At 41.5% G+C, this 16,086-nt stretch overlaps 1 protein-coding gene across 2 annotated transcripts in view; it reads left to right on the top strand.

The window, feature by feature from the left end:
• The first annotated feature begins 1,024 nt into the window (after positions 1-1,024).
• The window catches only part of STK32A (serine/threonine kinase 32A), a 70,713-nt gene continuing 55,651 nt past the window's right edge, over positions 1,025-16,086 (top strand). Inside the window, exons 1-2 of one of the 2 annotated variants that reach the window (XM_019478341.2) lie at positions 1,025-1,146; positions 5,494-5,660. In XM_019478341.2, coding sequence (XP_019333886.1) covers positions 5,609-5,660 — 52 coding nt within the window. In that variant the 5' untranslated portion in view covers positions 1,025-1,146; positions 5,494-5,608. Of the gene's footprint in view, positions 1,147-2,136; positions 2,553-5,493; positions 5,661-16,086 lie in introns of those variants that run through there. The other variant, XM_006265029.4, reaches the window with a different exon arrangement.

The raw sequence follows: 16,086 nt of genomic DNA, 5'->3' as shown, positions 1-16,086 counted from the left end.
ACTTTCCCAGTTCAGTTCTGTTAAATGCTGAAGCCAAATCATTTGTACTGCAGAAAATAGCAACACTTGGCATCTCTTTACTGGGGGGACACTGCCTTCCTTTACCACCTCCACGACTGGCCAGCTCAGCTGTTTGGTGTATGTTCAATGGAGTTGTGGGAACGAAGCCACAGCTTCATCTTCTGACCACCTCTCCCTGTCCTGGCGTTGGTGAGCCATTGGGGTGGGGAGGAAAGGACAAGAGAGAAGGAGAGGTAGCTTTTGCTATGCCCTGCATATATGGCGTGTGTACCACATGAATTTTTACTGGCCTCTTTTTGCCCCCATTCCCTGGCTGGGTAAATATGAAAGGAAAGGAAGACTGTGGCAGGAGTGAGATCTCATATTGACTTCAGACAGTAGACAGATAGTCTCATTGCTGCAGATCTACCCCTGAACAGGCTTGAGCTGTGCTAATCATTTGAATGGGGGTGGTGGGGGGGGGTAGCAATCACTGGAAAATAAAAACAAAAAATAGAAACATTGGTTCAGACTGAATCAGCCAAAAAGAATTGTTTTGTTTTTGGTCATTCCCTACACCCCTTTCCCCCTGTCAAAATGTGCCCAAAGCATCCCTTTTAACCCAAATGAAAAGTTGATTTTTCTGACGCTTAAGAAAAAAGCAAAGGCATGAAGACAGTAAAGCTTCTGAATGGGGAGACATTCCTGTGATTAGAGCACTCAGCAAAGATGTGGGAGGCTGACATTTATTTCCCTTCTCTGCATGGGGGATTTAAGTCCTCTTCTCCCAGGAGAATGCCTTAACCAACATATTATAACTTTTTTGGGTGGCAGTGGGGAGGTCTCCATTTCTCCCATCGAGGCAGCTTCCACTTTGCATAAATGATTAAGCATTCACTGGAGCAAGGTCTGAAACCCAGGTGTCTCTCACCTCCTGGGTGAGTCTCTAACCACTAGCTTGAGAAGCATTCATGCATGCACTCTTGCTCTCTGACTGAACAAATACTTAAATGTTTTATACAAACTGAAACAACCACAAACAGAAGCACTGTGGGAGCCCCAGAATGTCCTACAATCTTCTGGTCAGGGCAGTTTTCTGGGAGGTGCAAGATGTAGCCTCAAGGCCCGTCAGTCCTCCCATCCATGGTGAGTGCTTTCTTGGGCTTATGCAGGGGAGGGAGGGACTCTTTCTCTGGCTTTTAAATTCCCTTGACCCCTCATGTCTAGGTGAATTTAAAAGTACAGTATTTCCCGTGTGGCCAGAACTGCAGTTTTTGGAGATTTGACTGGGAAAAAAATTGTTCAGCTTTACTGCTGATTATAACAACCAGGTATTCTTGTCTTGCTCCAGAGATGTACAAGCAGCAAGGGTGCACCAGCATTTTATGCACTAGGATAAAGTAGAGCTGTTTAATGAATATTGGAAGAACCATGATGTCAGCTTCCTTACAAGAATTTTTAAGGAGCTGGCTGGTTACCTGGGAAGAAACAGGTCATTTGGGCATGAGCATATAAAGTGCTGAGCACCTTACTCAGCTTTGGGTAACACTTTTGATCCTGATCCTTTAAAAAGCACTTAATGCACGTGCTTGCTTTTTAAGCATGTCAGTTGTCCCATTTAAAGTCAAATCAGTTTGTACCCCAAATGTCTAAAGTTTGAGCTTGTATTTATGTGCGATGCTGGATTGGGGCAATCATGTTCAACAACCTTTTAGGATCAAATCCTTTCTAAAGAAGGCAAGATGGGGGTGATTTCTTGTTTTGGGGAACAGCCAAGAGGAAATCAGCCTGGTTTGCAGATCATGAATTCTTTATCTGATTTAAAATCAATAGGAAACTCTATAGCATATTTTGTGTGTGTGTGTGTGTGTGTGTGCGTGTGTGTAAACATGTTCTAAAAATATTCAAAACAGCCAGACTGCTTCCAGTAAGGTTGTGGGGAAGGGGGGCAGAGGGAGGGAAATCCTGTTTAAAAGGAGTGGAGAACAGAGGGATCAGAGAAAGTGTCCTTTCTTAGGACGTGTGTAACGTCTTACTATGGGATCTCTAAAAAAAAAAGTGCTGATCTGTAAAGTGTTTAAGCGGCACAATGTGCCTTTGATGCTTCTGCAGCTGAAGAACCGTTGCCAATTTGATCAGCAGTAACTACAGTTGCAGAGGTCTGGCACGTCCTAGAGCTATTGCCTTCTCTTACCTCACTAGTAGTGGTCCCTATTTATTCTCCCCTCAACCTTATTTCCTCCTGTCTCGCATGTCTTTTCCCTCCTGCTCTCTGGTGTATTTCCCCTCTTGTGACTGCTGCAAGCTCCTCCTGCAATCTGCAAAAGGGAACTTCCCTGCATTAGAGGCTTGGATCTCCTCTCTGATCCCAGGTCCCTTTGCCTCAAACCCCAACCTCACAGAAACACCCCCTCTCACCTCCCACCCCAAACTGCATAGCAGCTCAGTGCCACATCCGATACTCCTCCTGAGCTGCGGCTTCAGGCTGTTGCTGTCTAGTCCAGGCTACTGTATATCAGTCTGGTTTTCTGCTTTCTTCCCCACTCGGCAAGGTAAGTGGTTTCTTTTGTTTAACTCCCTAAGATTTTTTGACCAGTAACTGCATCATCCCTTCACTGATTTGCTTTCAGCATGATCTGAAGCGTGCTGGCATGGAGCAGGCAGTCTCACTGCTGGCTAGTGCTTTGAACGGTTACATTTTTCAGGCAATAACTTAGTCCGTTTCTGCAGTAGGGCAAACCTTTTGAGCCTGGAGGTTACAATTCAAGCATGCTAAAGGAACAGCACCAGAGGGTTAGAAGCAAAGGTTTCAGTCTTCTCCCTTCTGAACTTTGTGAATGAGTGTTTGGGAAGGGGGCTTAGAGCAGCGTGCTGTTTCTGCGGGGCAGGGAGTTGAGGACCAGATCCAGGGGTCCATATAATCGGGTATGACAGCTCTGTGAGTTGCCAGGATCAGGGATGTATGCTGACTCCCTAATAATTAGGTAATAAGGTAAACATAGGGGAATTTCTCCCTAACCCCATGCTGTCAGTTGTTGTCTGGTGGCCTGCCGAATGAGAATTTATAACCTTTTATAAATGAGTATTGTAGCTATTATAAATGCTGATGGGATAAGTCATATAAATGTCTAACCCTTTTCTTCATCTTCCTGAGGTCTTGCCCAGTGAGTTAAAGCCCATGAAGTGATGGTCAAGGAGTTATTTGGGATTATCTCCTGTTTTAAGCAGTTTCTAATAAAATAACCGGACACAGATAAAACACCAAGGTCTTCCAGTGTCTGGATATAAAAACAGACAGGATTTCTCATGTCTATAAACATGCTGGCTAAATAGTAGTTTCTAATTGTAAGGCATAGTTTCTACTGGTCATTTCAGCTGTTCCTGTTCTGTTAATGATTTGATCACAAAGGTAATTAATAAAGGATCTAAATAACTTAAGCTCTAGGGAGATACCGGTTTCTGATTCTCTTAATGGAACAATGTTTTGCTCTTTTTGCTGTTTAACTTCACAAAAGTGTGTGCTAAAGACTAGGGTTTCTTGTGTTATTTTTTTAGAGGACTAATGTACAGTAAATTCTGGCATTATGCTTCCAAAACTTTCTGAAATCAGGTTAACTAAAAGTAAAACCTGCTTCCCTCTTCAGGGTCCATATGTCAAAGTACTTTAAAGATGTTAGTTAATAAGAAACTATAAAGTGTTACATAACAAATGCTCATAAAGGATATAGCAGTTGATTTTTACAGTTGCTGCTGATTGCTTCACTGTAATGTGAGGACATCACGATGGGATCCTGTTTGATGGCCATTATCATAATGTCAAACATCCCAGGGGCTGGTTTTTTAGTTCATTAGGAGAAATGAAGTACCAATTCTCGTAGCTGCTTTTTGCTGTAGCGAAAGGAAAGTGCCCTTCCCACAGATTCCCTGGTCCTCTCCTTCCCCCAAAGAGAAGTTTTAGCTTTAAAAAGATTTCCTCTTTTTGCTTAGCATTTGCATGGACTGCCCAGACCATTCAGTTTAAAGGCAATGGTAATAATCACAAGCATCTTGTTGCCTCATTTCACTGAGATTTTTTCAGTCATGTGAAATATGAAATTAGGATTCCAGGGTGAACCAAACATCTGGAATTGACCCTGTGATCCGAAATGTCAGGAAAATCCCCAACCAAACTAAGGTGAGTTGAGTCCATGTCATTCAGGCCTAATTGACAAAAACATGCAGTTTTTAACTTTTGGCTTCAAACAGATGTAAGTACAGGTTTAAAGTTAAGCTTTTTTGACATTAAAGTTAAGCTTTAAAGTGTTCACATTAAAGTACATTAAAGTTAAGCTTTTTGGGGGGGGCCTGAGTTTGGATGTGAATTTGTGGCTGGAGCATCTCTAAGCTGTGGAGACAAAAAATAAAAAGTTAGTCCCATATTCAGGGAAAGTGGAAGACAGCAGGAGAGACAATAAGACAGTAAGAAGTAATCAAGGAGGGAGGGTGTGTGTGCAAGTGCATGTGTGCATGTAAATCTGCTTTCTCTTTCTGTTTAAGAAATTTATATCAATTGCAGATGGGTAAATCACACTCCAATCAAGAAACCTTTCTTGGAAAGATACCTCTCCTCCCCTCTTTCCCTGTTTGCTTTCATGTTCATGTCACTATGCATGGTAGTTTCCCTGGCCAGTGCAGAGTCTGATCCCACGGGCCTTTGTGTGGCCCCAGTCATCATCTTTTTTAGTGTGAAAAATGATCTCACACTTGTCTAACTCATCATTTCTGTATAACCACTAATGCCTCTTGTTCTACAAAGAGTTTTTTATGCCTTCTAAATTTCTAAGTATCATTTGCTGCTATTATTTTTTGTGCAGCTCTTTCTGTTTTTCTCTTCATTTTCTGTCCGTTTGCCTTCCATGTATTGCTTCTCCATACATTGCCACCTCTAACTTCAGAACAATTTTCATCCCTCTGAAGAATGGAATAAAGTAGTAACTATTTAGGCTCTAATCCAGTAGTATTTACTTAGGCACAGGTGCCATTGATCTCAAGAGGGGCAGTGACTAATTAAAGGTTTCAAGATCATACCTATAATCTTCTTCAACCAGTATTATTTCATGATTTCTTTTTTGTAAGCTTATATGCAGAGCTCTGTCACTTTTAATTGAATCAGCAATGTTGGTTCGGCAAGGAACCTGTTAGCTGGGTTTCTAGTGGGTGCTACCAAGAAAAAAAATACTTGCATTTTACTCTAAAATGTAAATTAAAATATCTCAGTCTCCTTTAGAACCTGTCCTTTACGGCAGAATTTCTCTTCCATGGATTATACATACATCATCTATCTCTTATTTTAATTTTCATGCAGTATATATTGGGAGCAAAGGAAGTGGTATAAGAATAATTATGCCATAATACTTGTAATTTTATATAATATATATATGTCAATTTGCAGACAGCAAAATATAATTTAGCACTTGTTAGTGATGGCGAGTTGTTGCTTTTTTTATTTCTTAGGACATACAAGCAGAAAGTACCAGAGATCATCTGAGTACAAGCTAGCTGTAACATTTACTTCATCTCTTCATTCCAAGATGATGTAATTTCATGAGAGGTTTTGGCAAAATTCACTATGGGTGCAACCACCTCCAGCAAGCCACCAGTCTTTGAGGACGGTGAGGAAGGTAAGAGAATGCTGTAATTGTTACCTTTTGGGAGAACAACATTCAGCAGGATTGCTAAGGCCTGCAAGAGTGGACACAGCAGCACACACTAACTGTTACTTCACTGCTCTTGCTAAACACCAACATGGTTTATACGTGTGCATCCTATAGATGGGTATTGGGAGACCATGTGAACTATGGTTTTGAGAAGTGACAAGGTCATTGGGAGCCTGTGGGTGACCTCTCGTGACTGTCAGTTTTGAAGATGGAGAGTACCTGTTTGGAGTTCGGAAATCCAACCAAGGAGTGATGGTTTTAAGGCTGGTGGGAGAACAGCTTGGGCATAGGGTGTTTCCCTGCCCATTCGGTGATGAAGGTTCTTGGAGATGCCAGCCAGCAACAATGGTATTGGAGCTTCTTGATAAATTTGCCCTTCCAGACTACCATAGCAGCTAGTGTTATGAAACCAGCACTCAGCACCGATAGCTCAGAACATGAAAATGCAAATGCATTGCCATAGTATTAGCCTTAATACCTAGTGTCAGGGTCCAGCCAAGGGTATAGATGCGGAGTTAGAAAAATGCTCTTATTTCCTGTCATATGAGTTGATTTATTAACTGAGACTTGGGATGCCACATGAAAGCATAGATAAAAATATATAAATAAAGACGGAAGATAGTCACTTGTCATTATAAACTACAATTGTCTGAGACATTTAAAATAATCAAATACTGAAAGATCTTGGCACTTAAATGGGTAAATGTTGTCTCCCTCTGTAGGGTCTCAGTTTTGTTCAGTGACATGAAATATAATTGATATTTATCAGTTGCAAAATGAAATCTTTACGGTAAATTTCCTTCAACCTTCATAATAACCTTCCACACTCTTTATGCATGATGGGAGGCAGCAAAACGTTATATGTTAAAAAGGCAGACAGGCAGGAGTTTTTGGAGCTGTACATGCAATGGAATCACGAAAAATTTAGGCCCCAACTTTCTGTTCCATGTGTAGAGAGGGCAGTAGTCACGGAACCAGTTCCGGCTTCCTGATTTCCTTCTTTGGTTTGATTATGTCTTTTATTGGACCAGCTATATAGTTAAGAAAGATTGTAGACAAGCTTTTAGACACAAAATGGCATTCCTCAAATCTGGAAAGAAGATACAGCCTAAGTTAAATACCCTGGAGAATAATTGTTTTTATTTAATTCCAGTATGTAACACAAGGCTGTTCAACTGCTGGGCTACAGGTAGCCTAAGAGAGGTTAATTTGTGTGTCCCCCACCAAGTTCCTACCCAGCTGCTCTCCATTTTTCTGTCTGCAGGCTCCCCCCTCCGTCCTCTGGCTTCCAGTTCCTGCACCACAGAGCAGGGTGGAGTGGCACAGCACAGTGCAATGCAGCCCACGGTGCCAGGGGAGTCTGCAGCCAGGGGGACCTGAGTGTCACGATGCTGTGTGGGGGTAACCAACACAACATGTGGCCCAGGCAGCCCAAAGCTTGTTCTGGTGTGGCCCACGTGGTGTGGAGCCACTGGCCCTTAGATGTTGGGCATCCCTAATGTAAATAAAAAGGGGGATATAAACTTGAAAAACAGGGGAAATGGGCAGTAAACCTGTAAAGCAAAGAGGAGTGGCAGCAGAGCTGGTAAAGAGCAGTTGAACTAGATAGAACTAATTAGACCATTCAAAAAGGAAGAGAGTCATTATTACCTGTGGAGTAAAGCTGGATAGTAGGCATGGATCAGAGCACCGATTTGTTATTACACTGGTTAAGGACAGTACCTGCCTCTGGTACCTAGTGGTACTCCATGTTGAATCCTATATTGCTAGAGGTTAGCACAGTGTTTCTCAACCAGGGTACACGGAAACTCTGGGATGACACTGCATCCTTTGAAGGGTACCAGGAGGTGTGAGGAGACAGACAAGGTGTTTGGAGATAAGCAGATAAGTTAAGTGTATAAATGAAGGCTCAGACTTGTCCCTGCCTGAACAATCCCCCACCCCTGTTGCTCAGCTCCTCTTCAAGGGGGAAAGCTCTATACAGTAATATATAAATTTGTTTTTTAATTGGGTGATACTCAATTCTTAAAAGTGATGGAGGGTGCCTTGAGTCCAATGAAGGGTGCCTTGAGGCAGAAAATGTTGAGAACCACTGGCTTAGGGGCTGCAGCAGATGAGTGGGAGTCAGGAGCTTTGAGATTTATTCCTGATTCTGCCAGTGCTGTTTGACCTTGAACAGCTTGCTTGGCTTGTCTGTGCTTGAGTTTCTCCTAGTTTATCTATCTGTAAAACAAGGATTATAATACTGCTTACCCACCTTGTCCTTATACCACTTCACACACATATAACACTCCAGTGAATTTATTTTATTGTTATGACCAGGTTTGAGATCTATATTTGGATAAACTGGTGTTTTTCTCAGTGTTTTCACAGGAGCAGCTTAGCAATGACCCACTCTTTCTAGTGATGTCTTTGCTGATGCTGCAGTTTGGTTCTTGGTCTAGTTTATAACAAGAGGACTGCTGGGGGGGAACCACATGTCAGTAACAAGCTGTGCTCACTTAGACACTTGGCCATCAACTACAGTAACAGCTCAGAAAGATGAAATGAGAGGTCAGTGCAGTGATCTGGATAGGGAACAGTCAGGAAGCCTATGAAGGAGCACATTGCATGCATCTTAGCTGAAGAGACAAACTCAGTAGTTCCAGGGTGTCAAAAGATGGGAGAGTTATAGGGGATTGCATGCATGGGTTTCAGGTAAAAAGAATTCCTATAGCAATCTTACCCCCGGCCATCAGGAATGACATTGATGGGCTTTTTCATGAGCCCAGTTCACCTCCCCATGGTTAGTGGATGTGGAAATGGGATGTGGAGGGCTGCCTCAAAGCAATGAGCAAAAGGCTGGACCAGCCTTTCACTGTGCTGCTGCGGGGAAAAGAGAACGAAGGCAGCTGTTTACCCTTCTGGTGCCACCATGGAGCAGAAGGGCAGAATTTCAGCCTGGTAGTCGGGAGATCCCTCTCAGAGAGTCTGGGATTGCACACCATGGCTGCAAGGGAGTATCTGGCTGGCCTCTGAGTATGCTTGTTGCAGTGCACAGTGACTGGTGAAACATGCTGCTCTGTTTTAAAAGGAAAAACAATTCTGTGCAGCAGTGTATGTCCACTGCTATCTAGAGCCATTTTATCCCGATTCTGTAGCCCCAATTCCATTCTACCCTCCAAACCCTGTGCTCATGAGTGACCGGTGTCTCCTGAATCTGGGGGGGAGAGGGGGGACTCCCCCTGAAGCTGCCGACAGCGACGGCCCTGTTGGGGGGCACCAGCCCTACTGACAGTAGCAGTGTCGGCCGTTGGGGGGAGCACCAGCCCTGTCGGGGGGCACGTGCACCCGTGTGCACCGTCTACCAGTTGCCTATGCCTGTGCTGTACGTTAGACAAGATTTTGTACCTCTGACCTTATTTGGAGAATTAATTTATGATGATATCCTCCAAACATAATGAGAACATGATGCACCATTTCCATTACTGTACATTGGGTTGCTAGACCTGTAATAAATGCTGGATATGTGCATGGACAACAGTAACCTCCACTTTGGCTAAAGTGGCTCTTGGCCTTGCTCCCAAATTATTAGTGCAATTGTTTGTTATTTCGCATTAAAGTAATTGGAGAAAATGATGGACAACCGACTTCAGTATGAGGTTTTCCTGGAGTTTGCAAATTTTAATCTTAAATGTTCAAGCACTTGGTATCAGCATCTGCCATAAATAAGTTGCAGGATTGACTCAGCAGTATAGATGACTGATTTTTCCCTTTTCTTCCTTGGAGTGACGTGGTCTGGGTGGGAGATTCTGCCTGTCACAAACAGAAGTCTCTTCCTGCTGGCTCTCTCTCACTTGTGTGCATGTCACCTTTCTTAACACCAAGGCTTTGCTGAGGGTTGTTTTTAATGACTGAAGAAATAAATACACCTATAAGAAATGTAGGTTTTCTTTTATGGCAAAGGGAGTGGGGCCCTTTTCAATTGTCAAGCAGTAGTACCCCCATGGCCAAAAAGTTCACTAGGTTTGCATACAAAAAACTAGAACCCTTGGTTCCAAAATGATACCTTTTATTAGACCAACTGGAAAATGGCAAGAAAATTGTCCTTTTCTGCAAGCTTTCAGGAATCAAAGTCCCTTTGTCAGGCTCTGGGAAAAGTGTAGATGGTACAAGATGGTAAAAAGTCCCCATAGGTTGGAAATAAACTTCATTTTTGCACAGAGGGAGCTGAAGATGGTTTGCCAGACTCTTTTTTTTTTCATCTGTTGACAAATTGAGAAAAAGGGACTTTCCCTCATCAGTGATCACACCTCAAGGGATTAAATGTATTGGAATTATTCATAATCACTGTTAAGCGGTGGGACACCAGAGGAAGCCTAGGGGATTATTTTCCAGACAAAGGGCTCCATTCTGAAAAGCATTAAGCATGTTCTAAAATCACTCCCTTTTCAGGGAACTATTTTCATACATTTGTAAGTGAACTGGAAGTTCTTGCATAGAGTTGAGCACGTAGAGTATTCCTTGAATTTGTTGCTGTCTTAGATCACGCTATATTCGGGGACTGGACTCAATGATCTTGCGAGGTCCCTTCCAGCCCTAATGTCCGTGAAATCTAATGTCTATATTACATACCATAGCAGTATAAAAACACTAGTTCTCTAACATTGAGGTGGATGATTTTAAAAAGGTGGATTCTGGTCATGGGAACTTTGTATCATTATGGTCATGCTAAATACACTGACAAAGCCATTCATCCCCAGTTCTTGGTGCACTTGACATGCCAGTTCTTGGTGCACTTGACATGCCACATAATTATGCCTATTATACAGTTAGGGGAACTGAGACAGATAGAATATAAGTGATCTGCCTAGATTCAGTGAGAGCTGATCTTGTTTCCATTTGGAAACATCCCATTCACTCCTACAGGACAGGATCAAGCCTATCACAATCTGTTGGCAGATGCAGAACTCAAAGCCAGGTGTCTTTTTCACATTCCTAGCAGACTGTTCTGTCCAGTATATCCCAGTGTCTTTCTAAAGGCAATTTAATATTCTTCTCCCAAATATGGGAGCTATAAGTGGCTGCAAAATGAATAAATCATTATTCCCATGTTTGATTGTCCAAAACAGCTAAAACCCAGTGCTTTCCACCCATGATTACAATAGATATCTGTGGTGATATTTTGCAATGTGTTTTGTTCTTTTTTATCATAAGTTTTTGGGCCACACTGTCTTAAAGCATGCTTAAAAGTGGGTCACACAATGGTGTTGTGATCTTTAATTTGGTCTGTAGGTATTACTGCAATAGAAATGGATAGTAATAGGTAACATGCAAACATGTAGGCATTTTCTATAAATCCTGTAAATATGATGATCAAATAAAATAAGCATATTTAATCTTTAAAGGCATGGTTCTAGCTCTGAAGTTAATTTACATTTGATGATGATTTTTAAAACACATTGTTTTCATTAGTAGGTATTTTCAATGGGTCTTGTTTTCACTAAATCTCATCAAAGGCCTGATCTACAGTCCTTGGAAGCCAGAGGAAAGACAACCATGAGCTCATAAGTAGCTTTAGATTGCTTTATAACTGTAATCGTTGCTCCATCTCACTCTGTCCTATCCATGCTGATGACTACCTTTATCAATTCCCCTCTCTTTGTTGTAACCCCATCTAGGTTTGTCACTCCATTTGTGCTGTAAGGAGAAGAATGGGTCTTGGGCACTGTAAAAAACCATAACAGAGCAAATCCTCCTATCTCTGGAGTGCTAAAGAAATCAATGCGAGCTCAGGGCACTCAGTTACTACTGAGGGGACGACTTCTACCCCTCACAGAATTCATCCCTAAGTGTATCTTCAAATCAGATAATTGCCTGCTCAAATATATTTTCCTCCACATGTTGTTGGACTCAATTAGCAGGAAAGCACAAAAGCAGTTGCAAGATCCTGAATATCAATTGCATGATAAATTACTTTTGGCAAGTAATTAGATCCAATAATTTCCTTATAAAGTAATTAGACCCTATAATTTCCTTATTTAGGGCGAAACTCTGCCACCCTTAGTCACATGGAGTATACAGCTCCCCTGCTTTCAATGGGATTATTCCTGGAGGAGATCCTACACAATGTGAGTTAGGCTGTGGACACGAGTGGACTAATTTGTGATAAGTCAAGCTGTGTGCTAATTTTAAAAAGCTAGGAACACATGATACAAGCCCAAAAAGCAGAACATCTTGCCTCCATTGGGATAAATTGGGGCTACATTTCTCAGGCTTTCCAATGCCTGCTTTTCAGTCTCTCAGTGTTGGGTTCAAAGCCAGACTGAACTAAAAAATATTACAGGCAGCATCCTAGTGAAAGGAGATTAGGAGATCTAAATTAAACCCAAGTAAATCTAGCTAGAGATGAGCAATGTGAGAAACAAAGGATTTGAGCCAAGAGCACAAACTTTAATGAATTAAAGGATAAAGCCATTTATCAATTTCTAACCTATAGTGTAGAGGGCCTACTATGACCCCATAGCAATCCCTGCATCCTACAGAGAGTTAGAAATAGATGCATAAAAAATGACTGATACCATAACTGGTTACTTCCATAATCCTTGGAGGTTTGGAAAGGAAAAATTGGTGAAGTGGAAAAGGAGTGAACAGAGAGGTAGATAGGAGAGTGTTAGTTAGGAGATTATTTTGGGAAGCTGCAATGAAAACTGTTAACTATCAATACTATGCAGTTGTTATTAGGCAGGGAAGCATTATATGCTGTGGACACTCACAAAACCTAGTCAAATGTTTGAACGGCTTCTGGTTGGAGTTCTTTAAAATAACATCATTTCTCAATTGAGATAATGCATAGGAAGGTATAGCCAGAGGAAGGAGGGTATGGTTTGTTTTCTCTTTTTGTTGTTGAGCTTCCGGATTCATTCAGAAAAAAAAGAACCGTTTTTCTCTCCTAAGACGCTCATTCAGTACATTGGCTTCATGTCATCAATAATTAATCCTTCACGTTGTTGGCCTGACATTAGCATCAACATTAGTGATATATGTCAGCTAAGAACTGGCAGTAGGTACCAAGACACTGAAGGAAGAGAGATGCTGGTGAGCCCAAGAATAAGATAAAATGGAGGCTATGTTTACCAGGACATTCATTGTGCTCAGTGGTCTGGCAAATTCTATATTTGCTGATCTAACAGTTAGGAATAATCATTTCTGGATCCCGTTCCTACCCAGTGATTTCTCTTTTATTTGACCTTTGGAGGTCACTGAACCTTCTCTCTGACCCAAGCTCCACATCTAGAAAACTGAGACAAAAATATGTATGTCAGATTAATTATTTGTGAGACATCTGAGATAGTGCATGAAAGGCAAATACAAAACAGTGGGGCTTATTGTTGTTTAAGGTATATAAGAAAATAGGTATTCACAACCAAGCTTCTGGGGTTTGGTCAGCTCAACACTAGATTAATGGGACCTTGATCCTAACTAGGCACATGGGGACAAAAACCCTATAAATATTATGCAGTATTTGGGTCTGGCTCTCCAATTCCCGCATTTTCTGTCCAGTTTCAGGCACACACATAGCTAATGATGGGTATGACTCATTCTGTATCCGGGTCTTCTTTAGAGTAATCTTCAGTCCCATTGCCAAGTTGCTGTGACAAGCAAGGATTGTGCTTGATATTTACTCATTTCGTCAATCTATACCATTTTGTTAATATATTCAGGGCTTGGGTTTTTTTGCATTGCTTTCAAGAGTACCCAAGTATCCGCTGTGCTGAGAGAGGCGTTTTGTATTTATAGAATTTGATTAATGGCTGGAAACACTGGCCATTTCAATAATTGCTAATCAGTGACTAAAAATCTTTAATGGATTCTCTCTGCTGGGGCTGTAATTCACAGAAATCTTTTAATATTTCCCATAGGGAGAAATTTACATTTTTGTCAAGGGATGCCATAGAAATGTACCCTCCTCTATTTAGGAAGCAAGCATTTAAGAAAGATGTTAGGAATATGAATAGTGTGCATACAAATGCACAAACCCATGAAGTTGTGTCTACTCATTCACTTAGCAGAGAATGTATATTATAATAATTCATGATTTAAATATTCTGAATGTTTTTTGTTTAATTTGCTAAATAAGAATGAGTTGTTTGCACATGCTCAGTCAGGCACTTTAAACAGTGCAAATGGTGAATTTGCAAAGCCAAGAGCTGTAAAGAAAGTAAACTTGGGTGCAGATGATTCAGATTCAATTCCCTGCTTTGCCATAATCTTTATGACCATGAGGCAAGTAACTTAATCTCTCCATGCCTTCGTCCTCCCTTCTCCTGTAGAATAACAGTAATAATAGGATTCCCTTTGTCTATCCTAAGCTTTCCTATTCAGCCTGTAAAGTATGCATATGTGCAACAGGACCCAGCATAGCAGGGTCTAGATCTCATTTGAGGATTCCAGGCACTACAGTGATACGCGCCAGAAATAATAATAATGCCCCTTGAATCACTTTCCAGAGTTGTTGCTGCTCTTATGTGACTGCTTTACATGGCATTTGGATTCTTCTTTTAAATGGATTTCTCCAGAGGTTTGATTTGCCTTCAAGTGAAATGAGATGACTACATTACTCTCTTTTTATCCTTTACTCTAAGAATGCTTTGCCTCAGATAACAGCTAGTTAGTTTTAAATCAAATGTATTAACCAAGGTAAGGTCATAGTCCTGCAAGGTGATCTCAAGTTCTAATAGAGTCAGGATCAGGACGTATATTAAGGGACAGATTCTCACCCTTGGCTCCATCCCACTTGGGCCATTCCTGGTTGGAAGAGGTTGGACACAGCTCCCTCGGTGAACTGGAATTTCTAGGGCTACGGCGTGGTGTACACCAGGAAGGGGACCAAGACGGACAAGAAGGAACATACAACGTGCCTGAGCTGATCCCTTGCCAGTGTTTTGGTCCTTATTAAATTGCTTCTGCCAGAGCAATTCAGAGGCTGCTTGATTTGATCTGCTTTCCATCAGTACTTGTTATGGCCTTGGAAATCTTTGAAATTGGGGAGTGAGAGAGAACAGGGTCTCAGCTGCCTTTGTCCCCTGCTCCTTGGTCCTGTACTTGGTGTAGCTTGTTTGTATCTGGTGACTGGACCTGTAAATGCCACTCCTTGTACACCATTGAGAAAGGGCCGGGGTTATTCTGTGGCTGTGGGAGCTTCTGTGTTGAATGAAAAGGAAAAAAAATAGGATGACATTAGTCCATCAGGTGATGGTAAATGGTGCCCAACTGACAGAAAGTTGGAGGGACAGAAGAGCCCATCCTATAAAGTGTTTTCTGTGGGATATTGATCTCCTCCTGCTCCTGCTCATTTCAAGAGAAGCTGAGGCAGCCCAGTACCTTGCAGAATGAAATGCTGAATGCTTTCTTCCTTATCCACCCAACTAGCACAGCGTAGACATTGCTGCACATTGCCCCACACAGTGCATCTCAACCGTGACCTCGTTAGTGAGAAGATAGTTTAGGACAGGATTTTCGAAGTGACTCAGCAGTGGCTCAGTTCTATTCCATATGATGTTGAAGATAATTTTACCACTGACCTGCGTGGAGGCAGGATTAGGCCAACAGATTCTTCAATCCCCTCCTTCTCCCCTTCTTAAGTTCATTTAGTCCTTAGTTTCTCTGTTAAAAATCATATTGGTCATGGGTTTTATTTCCATCTGTAGTGCTGGCATTTATAGTTGGAGTTCATGTTGCTTTGTTGTTAGAGCATCAGATCCTTAGGATTCACAGCTTTGATTCAAGCTTGTTCAGATGACAAGTCGTAATTCGATGATAGAAGGTTCTGAAATTTATCAGAGAAAGGTATAACAAAAATCAGTGATTGGAAGTTGAAGGTAGATACGTTCTTACTAGAAATGAAGGGTACATTTTTAACAGTAATCCAAATTAATTATTAGAATGATTTACCAAGGGTCACTGTGAAGTCTCCATCACTGAAAATCTTTTCAAGTAAGAGGGAATGTTTTTCAAAGGTATGCTCTAGTTCAAACACAGCTATTGAAATTGAACCAAGCAAGAACTAGTACTTGAAGTCAGACTATACATTTGTAGTGGTCCTTTTTGACTTTGACATCCATGAAACATCTGTCCAGTAGGAATGGAGTTAACTTGGTTCAGGTCATTTTCCAGTCTTCAGATCGTAACAGCTTTTTTTCATGACTGACCTTGGGCTGGATTCAAACTAGTGGTCAGAATTTGGGGAAACTTTCTGAATGAGTCAGAAATAAAGTCATGATATGCTCATAAAGAGAGTGTGTTTCCTCTAGATACATAGTTTAAGCCTATTTTTCATTGGTGCATCCACAAAACTCTCACTGATGTTAATTAAAAGTGGGAATATATTTTTATGGAAAGAATGGAAGCC

The sequence above is a fragment of the Alligator mississippiensis genome, chromosome 9, assembly GCF_030867095.1.
Source record: "Alligator mississippiensis isolate rAllMis1 chromosome 9, rAllMis1, whole genome shotgun sequence".
NCBI classification, from domain to species: domain Eukaryota; kingdom Metazoa; phylum Chordata; order Crocodylia; family Alligatoridae; genus Alligator; species Alligator mississippiensis.
The sequence above is the reverse complement of the archived record's forward strand: the minus strand, read 5'-3'. Positions and strand labels throughout refer to the sequence as shown.